Genomic DNA, 25,399 nt, shown 5'->3' with positions numbered 1-25,399 from the left:
CCGGCCCGCCGCGCCCGGCCCTCCCCGTCACCCGCCGTCACCCGGCCCCGCGGGACGCAGGCCCCGCTCGTCCCCCGCCATCGGCCCCGGCTGCTTCGCTCCCAGGTCGGCGGCGCCGCCGCCACCGCGCTGCGGGGGAGGGGCCTCCTCCCCTCGGCAACGGCCCGCGGCGGGAGGGGGCGCCGCGCGTCAGCGTCACGTGCCCAGGGGCGGGCGGGCGCGCGTGACGCAGCTTCCTCCTGCGCGGGCGCGCCCGGCGTGACGCAGCACGGTGCAGTCGCGCGGCCCCGCCCCTCCCCCCCGCGGGTCACGTGCTTGTGCTGCTGCGGGGCGGGGCGGGGCCGCGGTGCCGGTGCCGGTCGGCGGCCGTCGGCGTGAGGGAGCTGGGACTGGGGACTACGGGTGAGGGGACTGGGCCGCCGGGAGGGTGGTGATTCTTGTTTGTACGTCTCTCTGAGGTGGGGTGCTGCCTTCCCCGCTGGTCGGGGGCTGCGCCGCGACCTGTCGGCGGGGCGTTCGGTGCCTGCCGAAGGCCCGTACCTGCGGGAGGGGAGGCGAGGCGAGGCGAGGCCGGCTCGGTCCCGGGGAGTTGCCGCGGTCCCGTGGCCTAGATCCCCGCCGGCGGCAGCTTTTGCTCTTGCAGCCGTCGGTCTCGCAGCGGTGGTGCTGGGCTGTGAGCGCCGGTGTGAGGCCAGTGGGAAGCCTTCGTCCCCTGGTGCCGGCCTTGCGCCGCCCGGGCGGCGGCGGCCCTCGGGGGCCTCGGTCTGAGGGGCGCGGCTGGGCTGGCGGCGGCCACTGCCCGCCCGCGTTGTGCCGACAGCTGTTTCTGGAGGAGTTGGGGTGTTCTTCAGAGCTTGTGGGACACTTTGCTTTACTCAGCGTACCTATCTGAGAGGAAGCGAGATGGGTTCGTGGTGCTCCCCTCCAGCTGGGGGCTGGCAAGCGGGCGGCGGGTGCTCCGAGTCCGGTCAGACGCCGGGGCAGTTGCTGGTTCCCGAGAGCAGAGTCCCAAGGCAGGATTTAAGATCTCAGGCTGGCAGATTTCTTAGGTCAGACAGAGTGTGTAAAGCATGCGTTAGGGTGTCGTTCTAGACTGAATAATCCGGAACAAAAGAGTCCTTTCTTAGTCATGTTGTGCTTTTTATCGGTGGAGTGGAGCCATTCTCAAATCACATAATTTAAGATTTTTAAGACGTTTTTGAGAATTTTTGAAGAAACAATTTTCAGTGTCTCTGCCTAAATGTGTATCTTCCCTTTTCCCAGTGCCTGGTGAGAGTAAGTGTTCCCTTTTCTTATAAGGAAATGTAAAGTTTCACATGATAGTATTTTTGGGAGAGGGTTGTTTAATTTATGGGATTACATACTAAACATTATTTAGAAATTCAAAGGCTTGAGTATGAAGCGTAAAAAGTTTTTTTTAAGCAACATAGAGATCTAAACTTTGAAAATTCCTCAACAAGAGATTCTTTTAAAGTATGCGCTGTTTAGGAAAAACGTGAGGTTGCAGCTTCAATAACTATTTAATTCTTGGTTTTCACTCTATGTTATCTATCTTGCATGCTGCAAAGGAGGTACTGTGGTAGGATAGTTTATACGTAATTATGTATAGTTGTATGAAAAATGCACGAATGCAGGTAATTCTAAATTTGGTATCAGTTGAGGTTAATACTCCTTAAATTTAGTTTTGGGGAAGAAGATGATGTAGGTATAAGATGCCAATGCGAAATGCTTTCTTTGTGTAAATTAGTTTAAAATTAAGGGTGCCTGTTGTGGAGGGAAGTGCATTTTACCATAAACCAAGGCTTTTTCCATAGGTAGACAGAACTTGTTTCACAGGTGGATGTAAATATATGTTAGCGCTACAATTTAAATATTTCCAAGTTTGGTATCTGGCAGGTTAAGTTTTATGGAATGAACTTCAACAAAAACTTCTCATAAATGAAGTAAGGGTCTAATTTTGCAGCCCTTGTGCCTTTTTGGCAAACTGAAACCTGATGCTCTTTGAACAGGAAGGCGTTCTGTGTTTCTTTAAACACAGAAAAACAGATGTAATACTAAAAAGGTGAACTAATCAAGAACTTTCTTTATTTTTGGCAGGTGCAGCTAAAAGCTGAAGTTGTAATGCACCCATGAATGAGTAGTGCTAGTCTGGTACATCAATGGCCTCTGTGCCAATAATTCCAGACTCTTACAACCATGTGTTGGCAGAGTTTGAATGTTTGGATCCGTTGCTTTCTGCGCTCAGGCTGGATTCTAGCCGTCTGAAGGTGAGTTTGTGGTATTTGGTGGTGTTTTTCCTTATCATTTTTTTTTTTAATTAAATAGTGATCTTATTTGGTTTATTATCTGATTAACCTACAGGATTCTTCTTGTTTTATCTTTGTACTTTGGGTGCGTGCATGCCAGTTTATTGGGGAAGAAGTAGTGAAGACAAAGGATCCTGTTAATATGTATGTGTGTTTTCTTAATGCAGCTGTGGGGTAAATAATACATCCTTACACAGTTGCTGTCTTCTACTGTTAGCTCTAATTGCAGAGAGTGTTATTTTAATATCTTTGGCAACTGTGCTGCCAGTGTTTCTGGAGTGGTATATACAGCTTGCAGACAATGAAGCCTTTAAGAAATAACATTAATGCAGGAAATAGATACTGTTACTAGTATGTACTAGCAGCCATCTTGTGTATTATGATTTTTATTGCTTCAGTGCACATGTATAGCTGTGTCGAAGAGATGGCTAGCTCTAGGCAGTTCAGGAGGAGGACTAAACCTTATACAGAAGGACGGCTGGAAGCAAAGACTCTTTCTCGCTCATAAGGTAAGGGTAAAGAATTCTATACAAAAATTTCCAGGGAAAATGGGACTGGGGAAGAGACATTGTTTCAAGTAAATTTTTATTAAGTCAACAGGTGTTTTCAGCTTTCACCTTTACCTGTGCTTACTCCTATACTTGCTTTCAGGAAGGTGCCATTTCCCGGGTTGCCTGTTGTTTACATGATGAAGACTACGTTGCTGTCGCCACCAGGTGAGTGATGTACTTACAAACCTGAATCCTAGATAAATATTTTTAAGTAGCTTCTAAGTTTCAGACTTGGACATCTACTGACAACTTAGAGGGAGGCAGGAATTTAGCTGGTAGAGGCCCCTGCAGAATAATTCCCTGCACAGACAGTTTGCTTAACTTTTTTTTTCTGTAATAATTGTTCCAGAGTAAGTATTATTTCTGTAGCAGAACATCTGTGGGAGAGCTAATGCATGTGAAGTTATGATGACAGATGTCTCCCTGAAACCTTTCAGCATCAAAAGAAATATCTTCATTAACTTGGTAGAGTAAGATTGGTGGTTAATACCACTTACATTGTTCAAAATCCATTTAAATGCTTATTTTTCCGTATCCTCACTGGCAATTCCAGTAAATGTGAGAGTAGCCTTCCAAAGCTGCTGATACATCGTAGTGCAAGGAAGGACACTTACTTTTCTTCAGAATTAAGAATGTGACGCTTCTTGAAAACGTGCAACCTCAAGCACTGGCAGTTCTGAGATGTACTACTTTGCGTAGATTTTCTGTTTCTTTGGAATAATGCACCTTTATCAATGATAAAACATTAAAAGACTTATTCTTAAATTGTATTTTCTTTTTTAATTGTTGTAGCCAAGGTCTTGTAGTAGTCTGGGAGCTAAATCAGGAACGCCGTGGGAAGCCAGAACGGATTTATGTTTCCTCAGAGCATAAGGGCAGAAAAGTGACAGCTCTATGTTGGGATACAGCTGCCCTTCGTGTTTTTGTGGGAGATCACGTGGGAAAAGTATCAGCCATCAAGATTAACACATCGAAACAAGGGAAGGTAAAATGATGCATACTTTGTTTGAGATGAAGAGGTTCACAGGGATGTGTGGAATCTTTTTCTTATTTTGGTAAAGTAGAACAGAGGGAACTTGCCAGCTGATGAAATTCTGGCAGCTTTGACTGTTGGGATGAAGAACCAGTCTCTTGAGACAACAGTAGAAATTGTAACTCGTGAACTTCCCCGACACCCTCTTTTAGCTATTTTAGTAAAGCAACATAGAAATGCTTTCAAATGTACAGAATTAAAAACTCGCCAAGCTTATTCCTCTTGGAATTTACAAGTATTCAAGCCCAGAGTCTTGCTGTTTCTGAGCCTGCTGGATTCCTTAGGCTGCAGCTACAGGTTCAGCTCTGTGTTTTAGTCCTTAGGTCAGCTGTTGTTCTGAGGAAGGGCAAGCCCAGACTCTGACTTTGCTTGGCTCTGTCTGAATGTTCTTACTCTTAAAAGATGTGGATTAGTTAAAATAAATGGTAGGTGGACGTGTAGCTTACATACATTACATTTTGTGCAAAGGGCACAAAAATTAATGATACCAGCCTGATTTCTAGCCCTTGAGTGTTCTTTATGTTCTACCATTACTAGATCATTTCCTTCTCCTTTTAACCTGTAAGAAGGAGCACAACCAGGAAATAGGTGTGTTCCTCCAGGTCCTTTCTAGCCCCCTCAAAAGATTTTGATGGAAAATTGACTTAAAACTAGCAAGACTATTGCCTTTAAAGAAAGACCAAAAAATTCAACTGTGGAAAGAGAGGGAGAAGGAGAGGAGCGAAGGGCAAGGCCCATGGAATACATGTCTGCTCATTCATTTTTGAATTTCTCACATAATGCACTTTGTTGAAGTAGGGAATTGACACATTCCTAGCAAAGAAAAACATGTTGAAGCTGTCAAAAGTGGTGACCATCTGCTAGAAAATTTAATTGTAGTTCCCAGTAGTTTCTTAGGAGTAAGAAGTTTGTCTATGACTTTGTTCTGGCACCAGTGCAAACTGAGACACTTGTATAATAAATAGTATTTGGGTAATGGTCTGCAGGATGATCGAGAAAGTGAGTTTATGTAAACCACCTAAATTCAATGGAAGTTTTTTTTAGTATCAAGTAATCCCTCAGGTCTGTCTCCATAAAACCAGTGACTGAAAGTACCCATGGGGGAGAATTGACAAAAGCACAAAACTTACAACAAGAAGAATAAAAAAAACCCTCTAAATGTTACAAAAACACACTCTTTGTAAAAAAAAATGGCAGGATGCTACAGGCATTTTTTTTTTCCCTTAAAACCTTCAGTAATGGTTTTGGGGAAAAGGAGGATTTAGATTTTTATGCCTCTGAGCGTTGAAGCCTTGTTTTGCGAGTGAGAAGGAACTGCTTTCTTATGCCATGTATTTGTAGCATACATGAGTCTTTTCTGAATTTTATGATTTTAACTTAATGAACTAGTCCTTACTTTGAACTGAGGCCCTGTATGTTTTCTTTTTTCTTTTCTTTTTAACTGTAGGCTGCTGCTACTTTTGTGATGTTTCCTGTTCAGATTATAACCACCGTAGATTCTCGGGTTGTTCAGCTTGATTATTTGGATGGAAGACTGCTCATATCTTCACTTACACGCACTTATTTGTGTGATACTGAGAGGCAAGTTATGTTTTATTTGTAAAATATTGGACTTTATGAAGTCACACAGTTTCTGAAATGACTCCTGGAGATCATCTAGTCCTATTTTCCTGCTCAAAGCAGAGTCGGGTAGAGTAGATTGTGTGGGACTGTGTCCAGTTAGATTTTTAACATCTCCAAGGATGGAGACTCCACAAGCCCTCTGGGCGACCTTTTCCAGTGGTTCATCACCTTTGCAATAACAGAGCTTTTTCTTATGTTGAAATGGAACTTCCTGTATTTCCATTTGTGTCCATTGCCTTTTGTGCTTTTGCTGCGCACCACTGAGAGTAGTCTGGCTCTGTCTTTACTCCCTCATCAGGTATTTATACCTGTCAGATCAGATGAGTTCCACCCCTGAGCCTTCTCTGTTCCAGGCTGACCAGCCCAACTCTTTCAGCCTCTTCTTATAAGACAGATGCTGCAATCCTTTTATCATCTTTGTGGCCTGTCACTGGACTTGCTCCAGTATGTCTGTATCTCTTGTACTGGGGAGCCTGGAACCGGACCCAGCACTCCAGATGTCTCACCAGTGCTGAGAAGAGGGGAAGGATCACCTCCCTTGACCTGCTGGCAACACTCTTCCTAATGCAGCCCAGGAGGCTTTTGGCCTACTTTGCCAAAAGGGCACATTGCTGGCTCATGGTGAGCTTGTTCACCAGGACCCCCAGTCCCTTCTCTACAAAGCTTCTTTCCAGCCGGTTGCCCTGTCCTGGTGCCTGGGGTTATTCTTCCCCCAGTGCAGGACTTGGACATTTCTCCATGTCTGTTTATGTAGCCCATGCTTCCTCAGTTTGTCCTTGAAGTTGTTGGGGGGGGCAGTGTCAGAAGCCTTACTGAAGCAAGATAAACAACATACACTGCTCTCCTCTCCTCTGTCAAGCCAGTCATTCTGTTGTAGAGGGCTATAAACTTGATTTCCCCTTTGTAAAGCCATGATGACTATTCATAATCACCACCTTAGCTTTCATGTGGTTGGAAATGGTTTCTGGGATCATTTGCACCATCACCTTCCTATCACCAGGTTGACCAACTGGTTCTGCTGGAAAAAAAACCCTTCATGATCTGACCGTTTATTTAAACTAATAAATATTTCTGCACCCCGTCTTTTGTAAACTTTATGCAGGCTTTATATTAGCAGTAACAGACTTTTTTTTTTAAGCACCAAAACCAATTCAACAACTAGGATTTAGTATTTTTATTTTTCAAGAACAATGTAAAATTAATTAAAGCCTTTATTAATGCTGCCTTAACAAGTACATTTTTTCCATTAGAGAGAAGTTCTGGAAAATTGGTAACAAAGAGAGAGATGGAGAATTTGGAGCATGTTTCTTCCCTGTTGGAAAAAACAGTGTGAATCAGCAGCCATTAATATATTGTGCTCGACCTGGCTCAAGGATGTGGGAGGTGAACTTTGACGGGGAAGTACAAAGCACACATCAGTTCAAGCAGCTGCTCTCATCATCACCTCTTCCTGTTGTTACTCTCAGGTAGAAGCATGAGTGCTGTCAGTGATAAACTTGCTGGGGCTTCTAGAGTAACTGAAAAGAACTGCCTTAATACTGAGAAGATTAAATAACCCCCTAGTGCAGTTAAGCATTAATCCTAGCTGTCATCTTAATATGTTCTCCTCTAATAATGAAAACCGGTATCTGAGTTATCAGAAATGCCAAAGCCTTGATTCTGCAGGCATGTCTGTGTGACTACTGCAATGAATGCTGCTGTCATTAAACTATGTTTATGTAAACCAGCCTTGTACTTTCAGGGTTAAGAATATTATATTAAGGAAGTGATACTGTTGTAATTGTAATGGATACTAATTTTACTTTACAGGCTGGATCCTCATTATACTAGTTCCAGCTGCTCTCCGCAATCTTTATCTTTCCCCAAGCTACTGTATTTGGCGTGAGTATTTGTCAGCATAACTTTCTGTAGATAAAGTAGACTTAAAAATAAAAAAGTTGTATATTCTCCTAATTTATATTATCAACTTCATCTTTTTGCATAAAAATTTCCCAAGTATCATGCTAAACAAGTAACTTCTCACTTGCTGTACTTAAGCCAATGCTGCCCCTGCATATTTTACAGTGGCAACCACAATTTACTGTTGCACCCTTAATGTCTGCTCTGCTTGCAGTGAGCACTGTGTGATGACCTGGACAGAAAGAGGCATTTATATTTTTCTGCCCCAAAGTGTTCAAGTCTTGCTCTGGAGTGAAGTAAAAGGTAAACTAAGAATCCTTGCTTTATAATGTCTGTTATGTTTGTCACTCTTGAAGTCCTTGGCAAACATGGAGCCTTTTCAAGCTTAATTTCTGCAGCTGGACTGCAGAACATTGATCAGAAAACTGGTTTTCCTTGTCATCTGTCAGGCATATCCTTGAATATTAACCCTCTCCCGACCTCTTCCAGCCAACCCCTCCCTCCACAGTTCTGAAAACTTGCTTGAGAAACAAAACATGGGATAGAGTGAATCTTAAAATGCAGTAATCAAGTAGTGAGAAGTAATAACCTGCAGTATTAGTGAGGTAAAGCCTGCAGTATCTTTTCCTCATTTCTGTTTATTGAAATTTATTGTCAGGTGTCCTGTGAAGCATAATCTGGCAGCTTAAAGCTGTTTTTTCTAACACCTGTCTAATTTGGAGCCAGGAAACGTATTTATTTGGCAGATGAGTGAGGCCTCATAAACTGCTTTGAGTGTATGTTTTTAGGCACAGTGCTAGAACAGTTAGTCATTGTCAGTCAGTCTTCTCCTTTCCCTTCTCTACTCCCCTTTTGGTGTTAAGTTTCCATTGCCTTTGTCATGGAGTGTTTGCATATAGCATAACTAATTTGAAAACTGCTGAAAGGTCAAAGTGGTTTTCTACTAGCAAACGTTTTCCTTCTGTTTCAAAGCTAACAGGTATTTCTCATCTTTATCAGTCTTCAGTTTTTCATCCCCCCCCCTTTCAGAGGAAAAGGAAACTTTCAGTAACTTTAGTGTACTTTTTGAATGCTTTCTAGAAGTGCAGCTCTGTAAAGTTTTGATACTTTACTGTGTTCTATAGTTTTTAGATGTTAGCATAGCACTCTTCAGTGTTTGTTTTCCCCGTGCCACTTGCACTACAGTGTATCAGGCGTTTGCAGGCAGATGGGAAATATGTTTTCATCTTCTTTCAGGAACAGAAAGGAATGTTTTCTAATTATTTCAGTCCTTTAGATATTTCTGTGCATCTGATTTTGCAGATATTCAGGATGTTGCGGTTTACAAAAGTGAGTTGTTCTGTCTGCATACGAACGGAAAAGTGGTGCACCTCTCCCTTCTGCTGGTAGACCGCTGCATAGAGCGTCTGATAAGAAGAGGGTTCTGGACACTTGCTGCCAGAGTCTGTTGTCTCTTCCAAAATTCAATAATTTCTTGCAGAGTAAGTAAATACCTCTTTGTAAATGTGCAATGCAACTTCACTCTCATTCCTGTCCCTCTCTTCCATTACATTCCATAGGTTTCTGAGATTCATATTCTTGGGGTTTTTAAAAAGTCTTCTAAACATTGTACTTTTAGGATGAAAATTAGCCTGCATATATGGTACCTTTTGCTTTTCACATGTGCATTAGAAATAATAATGTTTCTGTTTCCCTGTGTACTTTTAGGCAAGAAAAAATTTGCCTCTAGACAAGCTGGAGCACTTGAAGTCTCAGCTGGATGCCTCAACCCAACAAGATCTCATTACGCAGATGGAAGAACTAATTTCAAAGTTGGAACCTCTAGATTCTGCATGCAGCAGTAGAAGGAGCAGTATTTCATCTCATGTAAGTGTATTGGTAATGCCAAAAATGTTACCTGCAGATTTTGTCGTTACAGCTTAAAATCACCTCATTGCTCACTTTGAAGATGAGGGGTTTCATTTTTAGCATGTCTGCTATAGCTGATAATGCTACTTTCTAAAATCAGGTGGCGTACAGAGGTATGAGATACTACTGCTGGCATTCTTTAAGCTCTTAGACCTCTGTCTTTTTTCCATATTATTTTACTGCTAATGGTTGAGATGTGGGCAAAGATTGATACAAAGAAGACTTTCTCCACAGCTGAGTTTAGTGTCTTAGCATGTTTCAGTAGAGGTCATCTTGATTGTAACTGTAGTTTTATGTGGTGAAAACCGAATGTTCAAATGCTCAGAACTATCCTAGCTGTATTTAAAAAGTTGTCTCACTTCTATGAAGCTTAAGCAGAAAGCTCCAAGTAAAAAAAAAATCAAAGCATGTTTCTTGTACTCCTTTACCCATAAAACTGCTTGGTGTTGGCTTGGCTTCCCAGCAGCTTTTCAAGAAAGGGGAAGTATTTCATAGTTAACATGATATTAGTTGCTGCTTTCACTCTTAACAGTGTTTAAAAACCAAAGTAATGTAAATTCCTTCTTGATGTGGTAGACAAGCTTTGTTTTTTCTTTTTCATTAGCAGTTGGGAAAATAAACTACATAGACTTACCATGAGCAAAAGAGTGTACAGGTGTCCTGGTACTAAAGAGTTTTGCAGGGTCCATAATTGTGCTAGCTGGGTATGGTTAACCAGCAAAAAGAATACGGACTCTTGGGTACACAGGTACAAAGGGGTGAAGTGACAGTCTCAGATGCAGGACTAAAGCAGAGATTGTTTGTGTGTTACTTTCCATTCTGGATATGTCAAAAATGTGCTGTTGTATAGCACTTTCCCAGACAGTGAATTATGAAGTGCTGTGAGGTTATTTGTGTGGGTATGGTTGGTTGAGTTCATTGCAGGAAGTTCAACAAGGAAGTACAACTAGCACAACGTCTAGCTCCTCTCCCTTGTCTGACAGGAAAGCTTCAGTATCTTGGACTCTGGAATATATCGTGTTATCAGTCGAAGAGGCAGTCAGTCAGATGAAGATTCATGTTCTCTCCACAGTCAAACATTCTCGGAAGATGAGAGACTTAAAGAATTTCCTGCTCACCAGGAAGACGAGCAAGTGGAACTTGGTAATATTTCTTAATGAAAATATATTATTCAGATGCAATTTTTATTTATTCTTCAAGAATTTGATTGGGTTGGCTCTGTGCCAGTATCTCCAGACATACCGAAAATTTGAGGCCAACCCTGGGGTAATTTCTTAATGAAAATATGTTATTCGGATGCAATTTTAATTTATTATTCAAGAATTTGATTGGATTGGCTCTGTGCTCTTATTTTCCACTATCAAGTTATCCATTTATAAATCCTCCCATTTGATCAATGGGAACACAGTCACCCCACCTTCCAGTCAAACTCCTTGAACATTGGGGTGAAAGGCTGGCTCCACAGAAATCCAAGCTTAAAAACAAACTCAACACAGAAACAAAACAAAAAGTCCAGAGGGCTTTTACCAAGCTAGGACTTCACTCAAATTTCCACACAATTTTTCTCAAACTTCTGTGCAATTCGGCATTAATGCTGAGATTCTCTCAGCTAACTATGCCATTGTTAATTGAACTTCAAATGAGATTTGTTTGCTGACGCTGTCCTTCCGGTAATAATAGTTCCAGGAAAGAATCCTAATCTTAATCTTGGCTCTGGTTTTATATTTCTTCAGGGAAAACAGCAGGCTTATGATTAGTGTTCTTAACTTTCTTGCAGGGTTATGTTTGTAAAGGGAATCATCTCTTACGTGTGTATGCATTAGCACAGGGATGATAGAATTGTTATTAGCTAACATTTAGACCATCTGGGGAGCTTTTTGTATTTCCTGAAAAATACCTGTCACTGGGTGAAAGCTAGAATGAGACAATAATGGGTCTTGTTCTTTGCTCTGGTTGGGACTGGGAAGGGATGCAAAACCTGGGATGATGAGGAGCTGGTTTAGTTCCAGGTATGGTAGAGGGGCTTTCCAATAAAAAAGCTGCTCTTCAGCTTTTGCAGAGAGTAGGTGCCAGTTGAGGATGGAGAGGATTTGGGTGCTGTGTTGGAGGGAAAACCATGATGGGGAGGGAGAGGATAGGAATTAGTATTTCCTCCCCTACTTGTCCGTAGTGTTATCCTGCTGACAAAGCTACAAGTGGTTTGTAGCACTTACGTTTACGTTTACCTCTTTACCTACATCACTATAAAAACAACAGGTGACAAAACTTGAAAGGAAGCGTATCTTATTCCAATATTAAAACTCTAAAATGAAGGGATGTAGCTTTTGAATGTCAGAAGATAGAAAAGTTGGATTGGTTCAACAAGAGATAACAAATTTTCTAATTATTTCAAAGTAGAAAAGTTCTAGATGCTTCTTGAAGCATGTGTACTTAATGTGGTATTGAAGAGAAATGGACTTAATGTTTCCCTGCTCACATTTACGTAAGATGTCATAAGTTTTTAGGTTTCTAATCTGCCTAATGAACAAAAGCAGCCTTATTTACAAGCAATCGTAAAATCAGTTGTGACCTTTAGGCACTATCTAGAGAGATTATGGATACTGATGGTAGAATTTCTGTAACAGCATGGCATCTTTTCCTCTCAACAGTGTAGACAGTGCTGGCTTGCAAAATGCAGTGTCATCCTAACTTAAAAGCATCCTTTTTTTTCTCGTTTGCATCACTTAAAGATCCAGTGTGTGTTTGTACCCAGAAATGATTAATCAAACACATTGTAGGTACTGTTAGAGATATGAAAGTGAAAAGGAAATAGTCAGTGAGTCTATATTTCCTGTGATTCTTATCAAAAGCCAGAGAGCCATGGGTTCAATTATATTTTGAAGTTGGTTCAAATAGAAGGGTGATTTGTACCTTAACCATGGCTTATGCGTCTCTGTATGTTCATATGTGATTTAGGTTTTAGGAAATCATATGATGCGAATAGATGTATGCCACAATACTTAATTCTAGATGCTTAAGTAACTGTCAGTCGATTAAATCAAAATTTTGTCCCCTAAATGGACTGTAAGGCTCCTTTTAGAACATAGTTTTCATAGAGTTGTTGATCACGGAATCCTTATGGTTTCTCCTTATGGAAGAGACTGATCATCATTGGCCTTGTTATAGAGCCAAAAGACTATTAGCAAAGCAGACCTACCGGGTTCAAAGTCATTAATAAATGGCCCTTGAAACTAAATAGCACTTTTCTGGCTCCCCACGTTCTTGAATATTAAGTATGGAAATATCCCATGCAGGTTATCCATTAATGAATTAGTGACTTGCAGTTTTTTCACTGTTCCATTTTTGCCAGGCCAATGTTTCATGACTCTTTATTTCAATTCCATTTGTTAGACAATGTATCTCATGCATCTGTGACGGTTGAGGCTGACCGGAATGAGACATTTCTCCCATTCAGTATTCCTTTGTCATTTCGTTCCCCATCTCCTCTCGTCTCTCTCCAAGCTGTCAAAGAAAGGTAAAACTTGCAGCAGGTTCACTCATCCATTACATCTTTCCCTTTTCTGTCCTCTGAATTTGTAGCATTGTCTGGTTTAGTTCATACTCTGTTCTGCAAAAATGTAACATCTGAACTGAAACAGTGGAGATGCAGTCAAGTTTGCTGGACAATTTAAAGATTCCATCTTGACTCTAATGAAGATATGAAGAGCTGCTGTTAACTTCAGTGGGGCCAAGATTTTAACCTCAGTTTTTAAATGGCTAAGAATGTTTAAATGTCTAAGAATTTTTAACATTACCCTGTAAACCGTGGTTGTGGTTTGTATTCAAAGCAAACTTATTGAATATTGTTTGGGGATTTTGCTTTTCTGGTACTTAGATTTCTGAAGAATGAGTGAGGGCTTCCTGTGTTGCTTAGAGACAAACATTAAAATGTTCAAAGCATGTTAGATATTGCTAAAACACGCTTGCAAAGTATACCATGTGGTCTGTCATCTCCCCCCCACACCTTTCAGTGAATCTAATCAATTCCCCAAGTGTTTATGGAATAATGGTACCTTATACCTGGTGCAAGTGAATATAGTACTGTCTGTTTTATGCAGAAACCAAATTGCTACTTCAAAACCTGCTTTTAAAAAATGGTGGGTGGGAGGGGACACACAAATATAAAGGAAATAGTCTTAAATACATAACTTAATAATTTGAAAAAGAAGGTGTTTGTTAGTTTCTTAGCTAAAATATTGGTCACCCATAATAATGGTCTGAAAAATTGTGTAGCCCTCCCTTGATCACTTAGGTATGTGAATTATGCCCTGCAACTAAAAATTGTAGCTGATGTCAATTATGTGAGGATCTCAGAACAACCTTCAGAAGTACATGCAATGTTTTGAATTCTTTCTAAACCGTAAGCACATTTTAGGACATTTCTACTAATAATGACAACTAAATTTTCAAATATTCACTATATTCAATTTATAATTAAATAAAATACTATCATATTTACAGTTAATTTTTAAAAGTTTACCTTTAATCCTCCTGTACGTTAAAGTCCAATTGTCCTTTCTCTCTTCTGCAGCAACCTTCAACTTTTGGTATACCTCAGTGTATTAAAAGATGCCATATTCTCTGGCAAGCAAGTAAAAGGGTTGCTTTTTTTCTTGATGCTCTTAAACTAGTTCTTGGCCAGAAAGCAAGGAGGTGATTTTCTTGTTCAGCTCTTGATGACCTAGTTGTCTTCATGGCAGTGGTAGAAATAATTGGGTTTTGGTATGTTCACTGGGCTGTCTTTTTAATAAAATATCTGAAGGGACAGGGACTGTTGATGTGAAAAGGACATTTTTAGTGAGCTTTGTAATCTGAAGAATTAATTTGGAGTATTGAACAACTGTTTCTTACCACCAAGAGGGACATAATTTCCTAATGATGCTTTCTGTTCATAAGCTTTAAAATGCAATGTAGCCAATCCACATTTATTTGCGTACAAATATATGCTAAAATCTAAGTGCTAATGTTAGCATGTGATCCTGTTTCTCCAGCAGCAAAAAACCCAAGTCTTAAATACTTCAGGTTTTTATTCTGTGCTGGAAGTATGGACCATGACTGAAGTACGAATTTTGAACAGCTTCTTAGTGAGTTTTGCTCTTGTTGGTCATTGCTGCTCTCATCCGTTTCTCAAGAGTTCTTCAGATTATAAAGTTTTCTGAAATCATGGTTTGAATGGAAAGAAGGTTCTTGATTTGTTTGGTTTTGAACTTCCAATTCTAAATCTTTGAACTTCTGACTCCTAGTGTTTCCAGCTTTGTACGCAAAACTACTGAAAAGATTGGCACACTTCATATAAGTCCTGATACTAGAGGGAGGCAAGAAGCAAAGGATGACGAGCCACTGCAGGAGTTGACTGTTAGTCTGGTAGCATCTCCCCAGGAAGAGAAAGAGTGAGTGTAAAATTACGTTTTCCTAGCAATTGCATTTGCTGGGAATTCTGAGGATAGCAACCTAAATTAAAAACTACTGTTTCAAATAGAACAGCAAGCTCAGTGTTAGATTTTTCCAGCTGCTTTGATTATTCTGGTGGGTTTCACTGGATCTCCCTGACTCCTTTCCTAGAAGCTGATTAAGCAATAAACACTGCTGGGTGGTGGTGCATGCAGTCTCCACAGTGCTGTAGTAACTGAAAGCAAGAATGTAGCGTATTACATACACTCAGTGAGAACTGCCGATCTGTGATGCTCGTTATAGTTATGGACATGAGTCCAACAGTTCACTTCCTGTCCTTTCTGAGTGGGGAGTAAACACTTTTATCTCCCTAAAAGGATTTTTTTCTTTTTTTAAAATAATGGTAGCTATAAGACATTGAACTTTTTAATGGTTTTCCAGTTAATAACAGAGCTAAGTTATTTCATATTCCAATGATTTGCTAACTTACTATTTTGGACTAACTTTAATGTAGTGGCACAATACTGAATTTTTATTCAGGACCTTCAGAAATCTACTGTAGTTGGAGTAGAAGCCATTATAGAAGGCCACAAATAATAGTATTATTGGTTGCTTTTCATGTCCAATTAATCCATAATGTCTGTTGAGCTGTTCCTTCTTTAGAAATGAAAACTTTATGTTTTTTTAATAAAGGAATTGCTATTGTTTCCTCAGAAATTTGAGGAAATTTGTGAGGAAATATTCATTTAAATTATTAAGCATAGTACTTAACATAAGACTGAAATTAATGTGTTTTTCTAGGTTAGAACCACAGAGCTGCCAGCTTCCAGAGGAGGACTATCTAAGAGATCTCAATGCTGCCACAGCAGAAGCTATGTAAGCAGAGAAACTTTTTAGTGTATAGATATATTGGGCTTTGGTAGCAAAATGGTTGGTTTTTTTAAAAAAAATTACTATTTTTTTTTTAATTAATTATGTACATGTAAGAGTAATGCTGTAAACGTCTATTAACATAATTTAAAAAAACAAAACCACCAAACAAACAAAAATCCATTCCGAAAGAAATCTTGAGGCACTCAGAGTGTACTAATATCAAATGTAGACAGCCTAAGTAGCCTAAATTGTGTTTGCACTTGAAGCAACAACTGACTGTAAGTCAAGTTTAGGAGTATACTGAGTTACACGCAACATATAAGATGCCACAAGTGAAGTAGTATCTAACTGTCAAGCAACTTAGCAAACTTTTTTTATGCTACAGAGCCAAACTGCAGGATCCCCTGGTTTTGTTAGAACCGCAGTGTATGAGAAGGGTTTTACAGGAATGGCTTATCTATCTAGAAGAAAAGTTCGGCAGCAAAGAGCATTCTGCTTCCTCTATTAAGAAAAGCAAGACTGTGTGTGTCGAAGAAGAGAGGGAAGTCCTGGAGGAAAACCCACGACTGGATCCAACTGATGGAGACCCATCAGACAAAGAACAGAGTAGTATCTTGAAAGACTGCTCTGAAAAGGAAAATACTGATGACACCTGTGTAAGCAAAAACATGTGTGAAAATAGTACTGATTTGAAGGGACCTTTGGATTCCTGCTTTCAAGTGTCTCCTCCATGTGTCATAGAACCGGATGTTCAGAAAGATCTTGTTGAGTTGACAACACTGTGCTTTGAGCTGCGTGTATTTTCTTGTGGAAATGGTGAGGCAGAGGAAAGCTCTGATGGAAGCCTGCCACTATCAGCTTCATGGACTTTGGCTTGTAGGTTTATGCGAAGCTACTTCTTTCTTTTGGATTTAAAAAGACTAAAGCAGTGTATTATAACCATGTATTCAACCATTCCTAATGTATGGGAAACATACATCGCAGGATTGAAAGGTAACTAATGCAAATTTTACTACTAGTAAACTGAAAGTAAGGCTGTTTGGTGAAGACATTCCCATTTGTGTCTGTAAATTTCCCTTCTGCAGGCGTAGTATGGGGGGGTGGGGTGGTTAGGGTGTAAGTGTTTGTTCTGGTTTGTGGTTGGTTGTTTTTCCCCCAAAGGCTGACTTATGAAGAACTGCTAGCTCCTTCGAGAGACTGTTCCTTCCCTTTCCCCACTTTGCAGTTCTGAACTTTTTAATTTATATGGAGCTTGTTGGTTTATAATCACACTGTAGTGATGACAGACTAGATCTATTTAAAAACAAATACATGTGCTTCAAAGAGCAAAAGCATCTTAATTAGAATCATACGTCTATAGAAACAAGGCAAAAACTTCAGTATTTGCACTGGAAACAGAAGATTCAACTTGTGGAGAAATGTGGTTAACGTGAAACAAAACTGAATGGAATAGATGGTTCCATGCAGATAATGGCTTGTGGTCGCATCAGGCTTCCTCTTTGCACAGAAATCCTTTCTGATCTTTTTGATGCCTCTTTAGCCTTATTGAACCAAAGCTAACTGATTATATTGCAAAATATCTTCCTGATTATTTTGGAAAACAGAACTTCATCTGTTCTCTCCATTCAGCTTCTGCTTTATGCATTTCTTTTAAGAGTGAATTAAAGTCTTAGTATTGATTTTGCGCCAACAGAGAGTAGTCAAACAGCAGAATCTTTCTTTGAGGGTTGGTATCTGGTTATTTGGGTTTCTGGGAATCTGTTCACTGTTTGGATTCTGAGCACCCTAGGAGTGAAAGTAATGCATGCATTCCCAGTTTGTCCTCAGTTGGACAGCACTTTTACCTGTAGATTAATACTTGCATTTCATCAGGATCAAGGTTTGTGTCCAAGCTGAAATTTTATTTTATTTTATTTTATTTTATTTTATTTTATTTTATTTTATTTTATTTTATTTTATTTTATTTTCATAGATTTTTTCATAGATTTTCATATATTGCAAATTGCAATATATGAAAACTGATGCAGATCTGCATTATATTCATACTCCATATGTCCTGCAGTGTGCTATCTTTTTCCACATGAGAGAAAAACCGCCTCATCAGAAGTCTAAAGAGTAGTAAAATACATCAAGGGTATTATTCCATGCCTTAATTGTATCATTCTATAACTGTAATTTGCTGCAAGTGCAGATTAATGATGTTGACTTCTATGCATTGAACAAGTAGGCTCTGTTCAGTTGTTACTACTGTTGACTATAGAGTTCATGAAAGCAGTGATAACTTTTTTTGTCCTTATGCTTAACAACAATTTTGTGTGTGTTAAGAAAACAAACAACTTGCCCGTATCTTGTAACTTTTGTGCTGATTTATTTCAGAACTAACTTGTCATAGCCCAGTGGCTTTAGCAATGGAAAATGAAGATATGTTGAAAATACTGAAACAGCTGCATGACCTGGGGCCTTGGGATGATAGCCCGCTGTTGCTGGTGCACGCTCAAAGGTTTGTAGGCAAGTTCATTCTTTCTCTTCTTCGGTGTTGTTAACTTGCTAGCAGGAATTGGTTCACTTAACACTTCATGAAGCTTTCTGGGAACCTTTTAGAGCTTACTTTTCAGTACTATCTTGAACTTGCAAGAGATCTTGGAAAAATTATAATTTTGCTGTTTGGTACTGAAAACAGTTTTTATCCTCTCTCTCCAGGCTTTATGAAAAATTTGGGGAAACAGCTCTTCGGCCCTTGATCAAGTTCCACCCCTCTATTTTGCCTTCCGATATCAAACAGCTTTGCAGGAATGATCCAGCTCACTTTTTAGCATATTTAGATAGTCTGGTGAAGTCAAAGCCAGAGGATAAAAGGTAAAAGGAATATAGATTCTTAATTTGTCTGCTCTCTTCATCGTGTAGCTGTGTGGGGATGTTTTGGTTTGGGGGGGCTTTTTTTTTTTTTTTTTTTTTTTTTTTTTTTTTTTTTTTACAGTTTCTGTATCTATCTGCTTGGTGTTCCTTAGCATTAGATTCCAATTTATTTTGCCAGTTTTAGTTGGTCTCTCAGACTGTGGTGTTTTTTTGTTAGATTAGATGCTAACTTTAAACAGGGTTTTTCTAAATAATATTTTCAATGCAGCTGACTGTTTTTGTTCCTGTGCCCGCAGTTCAATATACCAAGGTTAGACAGGGTTTAAAAAAAAAAAAAAAAAAAAAAAAGATGGGGGAACCCTACCTACAAACTTGATGGTTTTCTGTGGTCCCCTCAGTTTCTGGAAACATAAATAAATCCAGGCTTTTCTGTATTTAATTTTACGTCCATATTTTGAGGGCTTTTTCTGCACACAATCTCTACTTCGCCATATCTGGTATATTTAAAATTGGTTGTTTTTTTCCGGTTTTGTTTTCTAGGTCATCTCTCCTTAGATCTCTTCTGCAGCCTGAATCTGTACGACTGGATTGGTTGTGCTTGGCAGTTTCTCATGATGCGCCACAAAGAGCAAATACTGTGGATGCAGAAGGAAATCCCAGGTACAGTAGGGTTCACCCAAGGTCCTAAGAGCAGTAAAAAGCTTTAACAGGTCTGCAGGCTTTTGCTTTAGATTTTGTAAGACAGTTTGGATGTCACTGAATCCTTTGAACATTTTGCATATTGCAGAATTGAGCAGTCACTCTGAAAAGTGCTTCTGCTGTACTGAGACTACGGTGTCTCGTTCATTTTTCCTTCTCTTTTCATATACCTGCCTTTCTCGTAGAGAGAACATAACATTATGAAGAAAACGATTAATGCTTTAAAACTGAATGTCTCATCTTCTAGGCCACGATCGCATTTGTTTACCTGGGGCTACAGCCAGCTTATTCTGCTTTTGATTAAACTCCCAGCTGATTTTGTTACAAAAGAGAAGATGGCTGACATCTGTAAAGCACATGGGTAAGAAGAAAACTTGGTAATTCTTGATATTTGGTTAGTTGGTATTCTGACCCCAAAAAGATACAAATGAAAACCACCCATCTGCTCCTTACTTGGACAGGTCCTTTCCTGTTTTGAGGATGAATATTATTGACTGTCCAGTTTAATGTACCAAATACCCCTTTTGGCTAAGGGGTATTCCCTGTGTCCCCACTCTGCAGTGATTTCTGGCAGTCAAGTTCTGTTGCTTCTGTCTTCACTGATATTTAAATAGGCATTTAATTGTTGTTGACTTTAGTTTAGACTGAGTATTTGATTCCTGGAAATCTTTACTCTCTTATTCAAGATTCTGGCCTGGATATCTTTTTCTCTGTCTGGAGCTGGATAGAAGAATAGAAGCCTTTACTAATATTGCTCATTTGGATGATTTGAGCCTGTTGAATGGAGAAGATGGTTAGTGAGTCTTAAGCTGTGTAAACATACTTCTGTAATATAGGAACTGCCCTGATTATATACTCATTCAGTTTGTCCAAAGTTGAGCTGAACTTTTATTTTTGAAGTGTTTTGGTAGCACTTAACTGTGTGTAGTGCAGTGTATTTGAAAGACATAAATGGGTGTTACATTCTTGTATCTTCACAGTGTGCTTTGTGAAATCAGTTGTGCTAGAAAATGCTTAAAAGTTCAAGAACGTAGAGTTGTTTATCAGCTGGGAGTAAGAGCTAAACTTGGTGTTGTAGATAGAGGAACAGCTAGCCTCCCTGCACAGCACAAAACTCCCCCCCACTACACGTGCACACAGTTACAATCAGCAAAGCACTGTATCACGTGACAGAACTAAGAAGAAAATTCCCAGTAGCCTTAAGATGGACAAAACAATTCTTTGTCTCTTGACTTAATCCAAAGCCTTAAATACTGAACTATTGTGAAGCTTTGTGTGTAGTTCACGACTGAATCTTTACACTGAGTCAGTCAAGGCAGTACACTTCTGTACACAATTTGCTGGTTGATAACACATGATTTTCTTAAATCTTCATAGAGAAAAACGGAATAGGTAGCTTCCCTTTTAAGTACAGATATATTTAAAATAGTAGTCTTAGAATAATCCTTGTTTTGTTCTACAAATAATGCAACAAACTCATTTTACATCTAGGTTTCATTCCAGAGACTATAGAAGAGTGGAAGTTTCTTCTGCGTCTTGCACAAAATCACAGCACCACTTTCCACCACCATGGCCCACAGAACGGGAAAGTTGTCAGCAATGGTAGCCCAAGCTGCCCAGACTGCATCACTGTAGAAAACGTAGCGCTCTTACTGGCAAAGGCCATTGGCCCAAATCGTGCCTTGCCTCTCTTGCAGGAGTGTGGCTTGACACTAGAATTGTCTGAGAGATTTACTGGTGTCTGTGAGATACTGAGAATTGCTGAGAAAAGGCAAAGGTAAGATGACACGAGAAGATCCATGTATGCTCCCTATTCATTTTGGATCTTCTTGGTGCTCTAAACTTTCTTTTCAGTTAACAAGAAGATAAAATACTTCACACTTTTACCTCAGATTTTAAACTCAGCTGAAAGCTTTTCTATTCTTTAAGATCTATATATTGTGCAACATAGACATTTTAAAATTAAAAACAAGGAAACAGGAAATCATACATTAAAGATGTATGTGAAGAAGATTCTCTGAAGGAGATATCTGTCTTACAGAGTCCTGCACAGAACTCTGATCCGGCCTACCCCTTCTAGAGAAGGCATGCATGGTGATGTCATGATGTTACTTCTGAAATACAATCATGTTTTTGACAAACTTCTCTTTAAAATCAAACCAAAACTCTGTTCTTTCTGCTGTTGGCTTTTTTTACTGTTTGACTTATTTTTTTTTCTCCCTTTGCTTTAATTGCAGAGCGCTGATTCAGTCCATGTTGGAAAGGTGTGACCGGTTTTTGTGGTCTCAGCAAGCATAGAAAACAACTTGGGAAACTTTGGAAATGTTTTTTACTGTAATGATTTTATATTAAAGTGCCTCTTAAACTCAACAGGCTCTTAAAGAAATGAACTCCTGTCTAAAAGTTCAGTTATATTGAGCCAGTCTCCATCTGGCAGGTGTCCGACTGGGAACTATTGATGGTTCTTCCTTATCCCTTTGGAGATGAGTTTTGAACTCTAGAAGTTAAATCAAAGCAATCTAGTATTTATGTTGAAATTAACCTCACATATTTATGAGAAGAAAATTCCTGAATTTATTTTCTCAGTCTATATGACTTAAGTGTTAAGAATATGAGCCCCTAAATGTTAAATTATGGAGTATAAAACTTTTTGTTTGTTTGCAAACATGAGAAGCTATTTCTTGCAAATATGTAAGCCTGTAATTATTTAATTTTCCTGTAAATGACATTGACTTTTTGAAGTTACTGTAGAAGTACTTTTTATGATACCCCCCCCCCCTTTAAATTATATGGACTGGTCTTGCCCATTTGAAATGCATTAATTGAGCCAAATCTTAAAATGGGAGGGAGATATTTTTCACGAGTGGATTAATGGTTAAGAATGGTGATCTACAGAAGAACTTGTTAAATGAACTCACTGTTAAACTCTTAAGCGTGACATTTCTAAATTCCTCTTACCTATTTGTGCAACATGACTGTAAACATCAGTTGTGATATTTCAACAAACCTCGGGACAGTGGAATTAGAATCATAGAATCATTTAAGCGGGAAAAGACCCTTAAAATCATCGAGTCCAACCATTAACCTAACGCTGCCAAGTCCACCACTAAACCATGTCACAAAGCACCACATCTATGCGTCTTTTAGATACCTCCAGGGATGGTGACTCAACCACTTCCCTGGGCAGCCTGCTCCAATGCTTGGTAACCCTTTTGGTGTAAAAATTTTCCCTAATGTCCAATTGAAGTCTCCCCTGGTGCAACTTGAGGCTGTTCCCTCTTGTCCTGTTGCTTCTTACTTGGGAGAAGAGACCAACACCAGCCTCGCTACAACCTCCTTTCAGGTAGTTGTAGAGAGCAATAAGGTCTCCCCTCAGCTGCCTCTTCTCCAGGCTAAACAATCCAGTTCCCTCAGCTGCTCTTCATAAGATTTGCGCTCTAGATAGACCCTTCACTAGCTTTTTTTTGTCCTTCTTTGGATGCACTCCAGCACCTCAATGTCTTTCTTGTAGCCAGGGGCCCAAAACCAAACATGGTCTCTGAGGTGCGGCCTCACCAGTGCCCAGTACAGGGGGACGATTGCTTCCCTAGTCCTGCTGGCCACACTATTTCTGATACAAGCCACAATGCTGTTGGCCGCCTTGGCCACCTGGACACACTGCTGGCTCATATTCAGCTGGCTGTCGACTAACATGCCCAGGTCCTTTTCTGCCAGGCAGTTTTCCAGCCACTCTGCCCCAAGCCTGTAGCGCTGCATGGGGTTGTTGTGACTCAAGTGCGGGACCCGGCACTTGGCCTTGTTGAACCTCATACCATTGGTCTCAGCCCATCGATCCAGCCTGTCCAGATCCCTCTGTAGAGCCATCCTACCCTCCAGCAGATCAACGCTCCCACCCAACTTGGTGTCTGTAAAATTACTGAGGGTGCACAGATCATTGATAAAGATACTGAACAGAACCAGCCCCAATACTGAGCCCTGGGGCACATCCTTTGTGACTGGCTGCCAACTGGATGTAATTCCATCTGCCACAACTCTTTGGGCCTGGCCATCCAGACAGTTTTTCACCCAGTGAAAAGTACGCCCATCCAAGCCATGAGCAGCCATTTTTTCCAGGAGAATGCTGTGGGAAACTGTCTGTCAAAGGCTTTACTAAAGTCCAGGTAAACTTTAAATTCCACAATGAATGTTGACATTTTGGAAAGTGAAAGGACCACACGTGTTGTTTTAATAAAAAGCCGAAGGTTTAAATATTTTTAGATGGATGCTGTCAAGAAAGAAGTCTTTTTAAATATCTGCTAGAATACTAAGACTCACAAAATCACTTGGATTTTATTTGTCACTTACAGAACTATGCTTTGTACCAGTACTCTTTCTGCACTTTTTACATTTTTGAACAAGTTTCTTTTTATGCTTCTAGTTTTGGCCCTCTTCACTGGCAGACTCTTGCATTTTTAGCAGAAGGCCATGGCATCTGGTCAATATTTGATTTTCACAAATGTCATTTAAACAAAATTTTAACACATGAATTGGAACTAAGTTTTATTAAAATCTGAAATTTTATCATGAAATTACTTGAAAAATATTTCTTTATAAAGCATCTTTTTATGTTGTCTTACAGGACTTGTGCTGCAAAATAATGTCCTATTTTTCATCCAAATAGGACTTAGTAATACAACTTTCAGACTTTTGAGAGGTGTCAATCTGACTATTTAATCTCAATTGCAAAAAAGACTTTACTGTGGAAGACTGGTTACTTCACTAGAGGAAATGAAGTTACAGAGAGACAATTAGTGGCAGGCATTTGTCTGTTAATTGTGTTGCTTGTGGAAAAGCCAATACAGAACTACTTCTAAAAAAGAAAACTTAAGATCTTTCGGTGTTTAGATTTTGATATCGGAAACAGCACAGATCTTTCTATGGGAAACACCCCACGCTCTCACAGTAGGACTTGGAATAGGAGCCAGGCACCTGCAGCGTGTGGTGAGGTTACACAAATCAGATGATGCTGGTGCCTGTTCTCTTCCCTGCCAAATGAGCAATGCTGCTACCTCAGTGGCTGTTGTGCTTAACTAACTCCATTTCATACAGTGTGTGAACGTAGTACAGCTTTAGCTGAGTACTTGTGTTGCCCTCCTTAGAGGAAGCTGGCTGGCTTTCCAAGAACGTACCTGGCTTATTTCTATATGTAATGGGTCCACTTTATTTGCTCTGTGTATTTTGTGTACACAGCAGTTTCATACTTCAGTGTGGTTTTTGTACATTTGGTTAACTTCAAGTGAGGGTTGGGACTTTTTTGGGTTTTTTTAAGAATAAATCATAACTTTCCATTCAGAGCTTTTCTTTTTTTTTTTTAATTTTGTGTCAGAAGGGTCATACAGCTAACATAATGAGAAGCATTTGTTCAAAATTGGTGTCTAAAGTGAGCTTCTGTTGATGATTTCACCTAAATTGGCCATCAATAAAGAGTAAGGATTTACTCTCTGAAGAAGAGTTGGAAAATCACTATTTCCTATTCTTGATACGTGTGTTTTCATCTCATATGGGTAAGACGAAGGGACTGCGACATGGTCTGCTGTTTAGAAGTTACAGTTGTACAAAGCAATGCCCTCATCCTAAAGCTACAGCCCCTGCCAGCTCTGGGCAGGCACCTAAGCCTACACCACTGACAGTTTAAGCCAGCCTGTGCTGGAGCAGACGAGCTGCAGCTCATCTTTGGGTTTGGTGACTGACTGTTGGTGGAGGGGACCCTTGAAAAGCAGAGATGAATAAAGGGGGCTTTGCCTCAAGCAACTTTAAATAGAAGCGGTGGTGGTGGTCTCTGTCCCCTGCATTATCTGTCCTGTCACTTCCCCCTCACTCCCCCCCCCCCAAAAAAAAAATAAAAGCCTCATACCTGCCTCAAAATATTATTTCACTGCTAGAATCATCATCAAAACCTATGGGGAAATCAATTTTATTTAAGATAATTGTCTGCATATGCAATCTGTTTCTTGAAGAGGGGCCAAGTTTGCAGTAGTTCTACACATCTATGAGCTTGAGGCCAATGCCGGTAAATATTCCACACAGCACCATGGCGAAACTCCTGAACTGAATTATTTCCAGTCTAAACTTACAAAAGTGCTGTTACTTCCCAGAATAAGGAATAACTGCATCTATTACTGTGCTTGAGCTGGGAATTCACCTTGTCCCCTTTATCAATCTGAGGCTTATTTTGATTGCAA

The 25,399-nt window shown here is 40.0% G+C and overlaps 2 protein-coding genes across 7 annotated transcripts in view; both read left to right on the top strand.

Annotated features, from left to right (window-relative positions):
* Window positions 1-25,399, top strand: part of SAAL1 (serum amyloid A like 1) — a 106,215-nt gene that overhangs the window by 62,792 nt on the left and 18,024 nt on the right. The window lies entirely within an intron of this gene.
* HPS5 (HPS5 biogenesis of lysosomal organelles complex 2 subunit 2) lies at window positions 250-21,548 on the top strand. 6 transcript variants are annotated; one of them, XM_054198336.1, is made up of 23 exons: window positions 250-402; window positions 2,098-2,267; window positions 2,705-2,815; window positions 2,958-3,022; window positions 3,650-3,842; window positions 5,338-5,471; window positions 6,764-6,979; window positions 7,323-7,394; window positions 7,627-7,715; window positions 8,715-8,893; window positions 9,120-9,278; window positions 10,304-10,463; window positions 12,711-12,834; window positions 14,603-14,749; window positions 15,552-15,626; window positions 16,009-16,616; window positions 18,000-18,123; window positions 18,324-18,479; window positions 19,020-19,139; window positions 19,426-19,539; window positions 19,865-19,971; window positions 20,670-20,955; window positions 21,416-21,548. In XM_054198336.1, exons 2-23 carry the CDS (start codon window positions 2,160-2,162, stop codon window positions 21,474-21,476), a joined length of 3,408 nt encoding a protein of 1,135 aa, XP_054054311.1. In that variant the 5' UTR covers window positions 250-402; window positions 2,098-2,159; the 3' UTR covers window positions 21,477-21,548. The 6 variants fall into 6 exon arrangements, 5 of the variants coding, with proteins under 5 accessions (XP_054054311.1, XP_054054312.1, XP_054054313.1 ...); XR_008465910.1 differs by lacking the exon at window positions 19,865-19,971 and having other exon boundaries at window positions 20,876-20,955; XM_054198337.1 differs by lacking the exon at window positions 2,705-2,815.

Source organism: Rissa tridactyla, chromosome 4 (genome assembly GCF_028500815.1).
Source record: "Rissa tridactyla isolate bRisTri1 chromosome 4, bRisTri1.patW.cur.20221130, whole genome shotgun sequence".
In the NCBI taxonomy this organism is placed as follows: Eukaryota; Metazoa; Chordata; class Aves; order Charadriiformes; family Laridae; genus Rissa; species Rissa tridactyla.
This window is presented reverse-complemented; position numbering and strand designations above follow the sequence as displayed.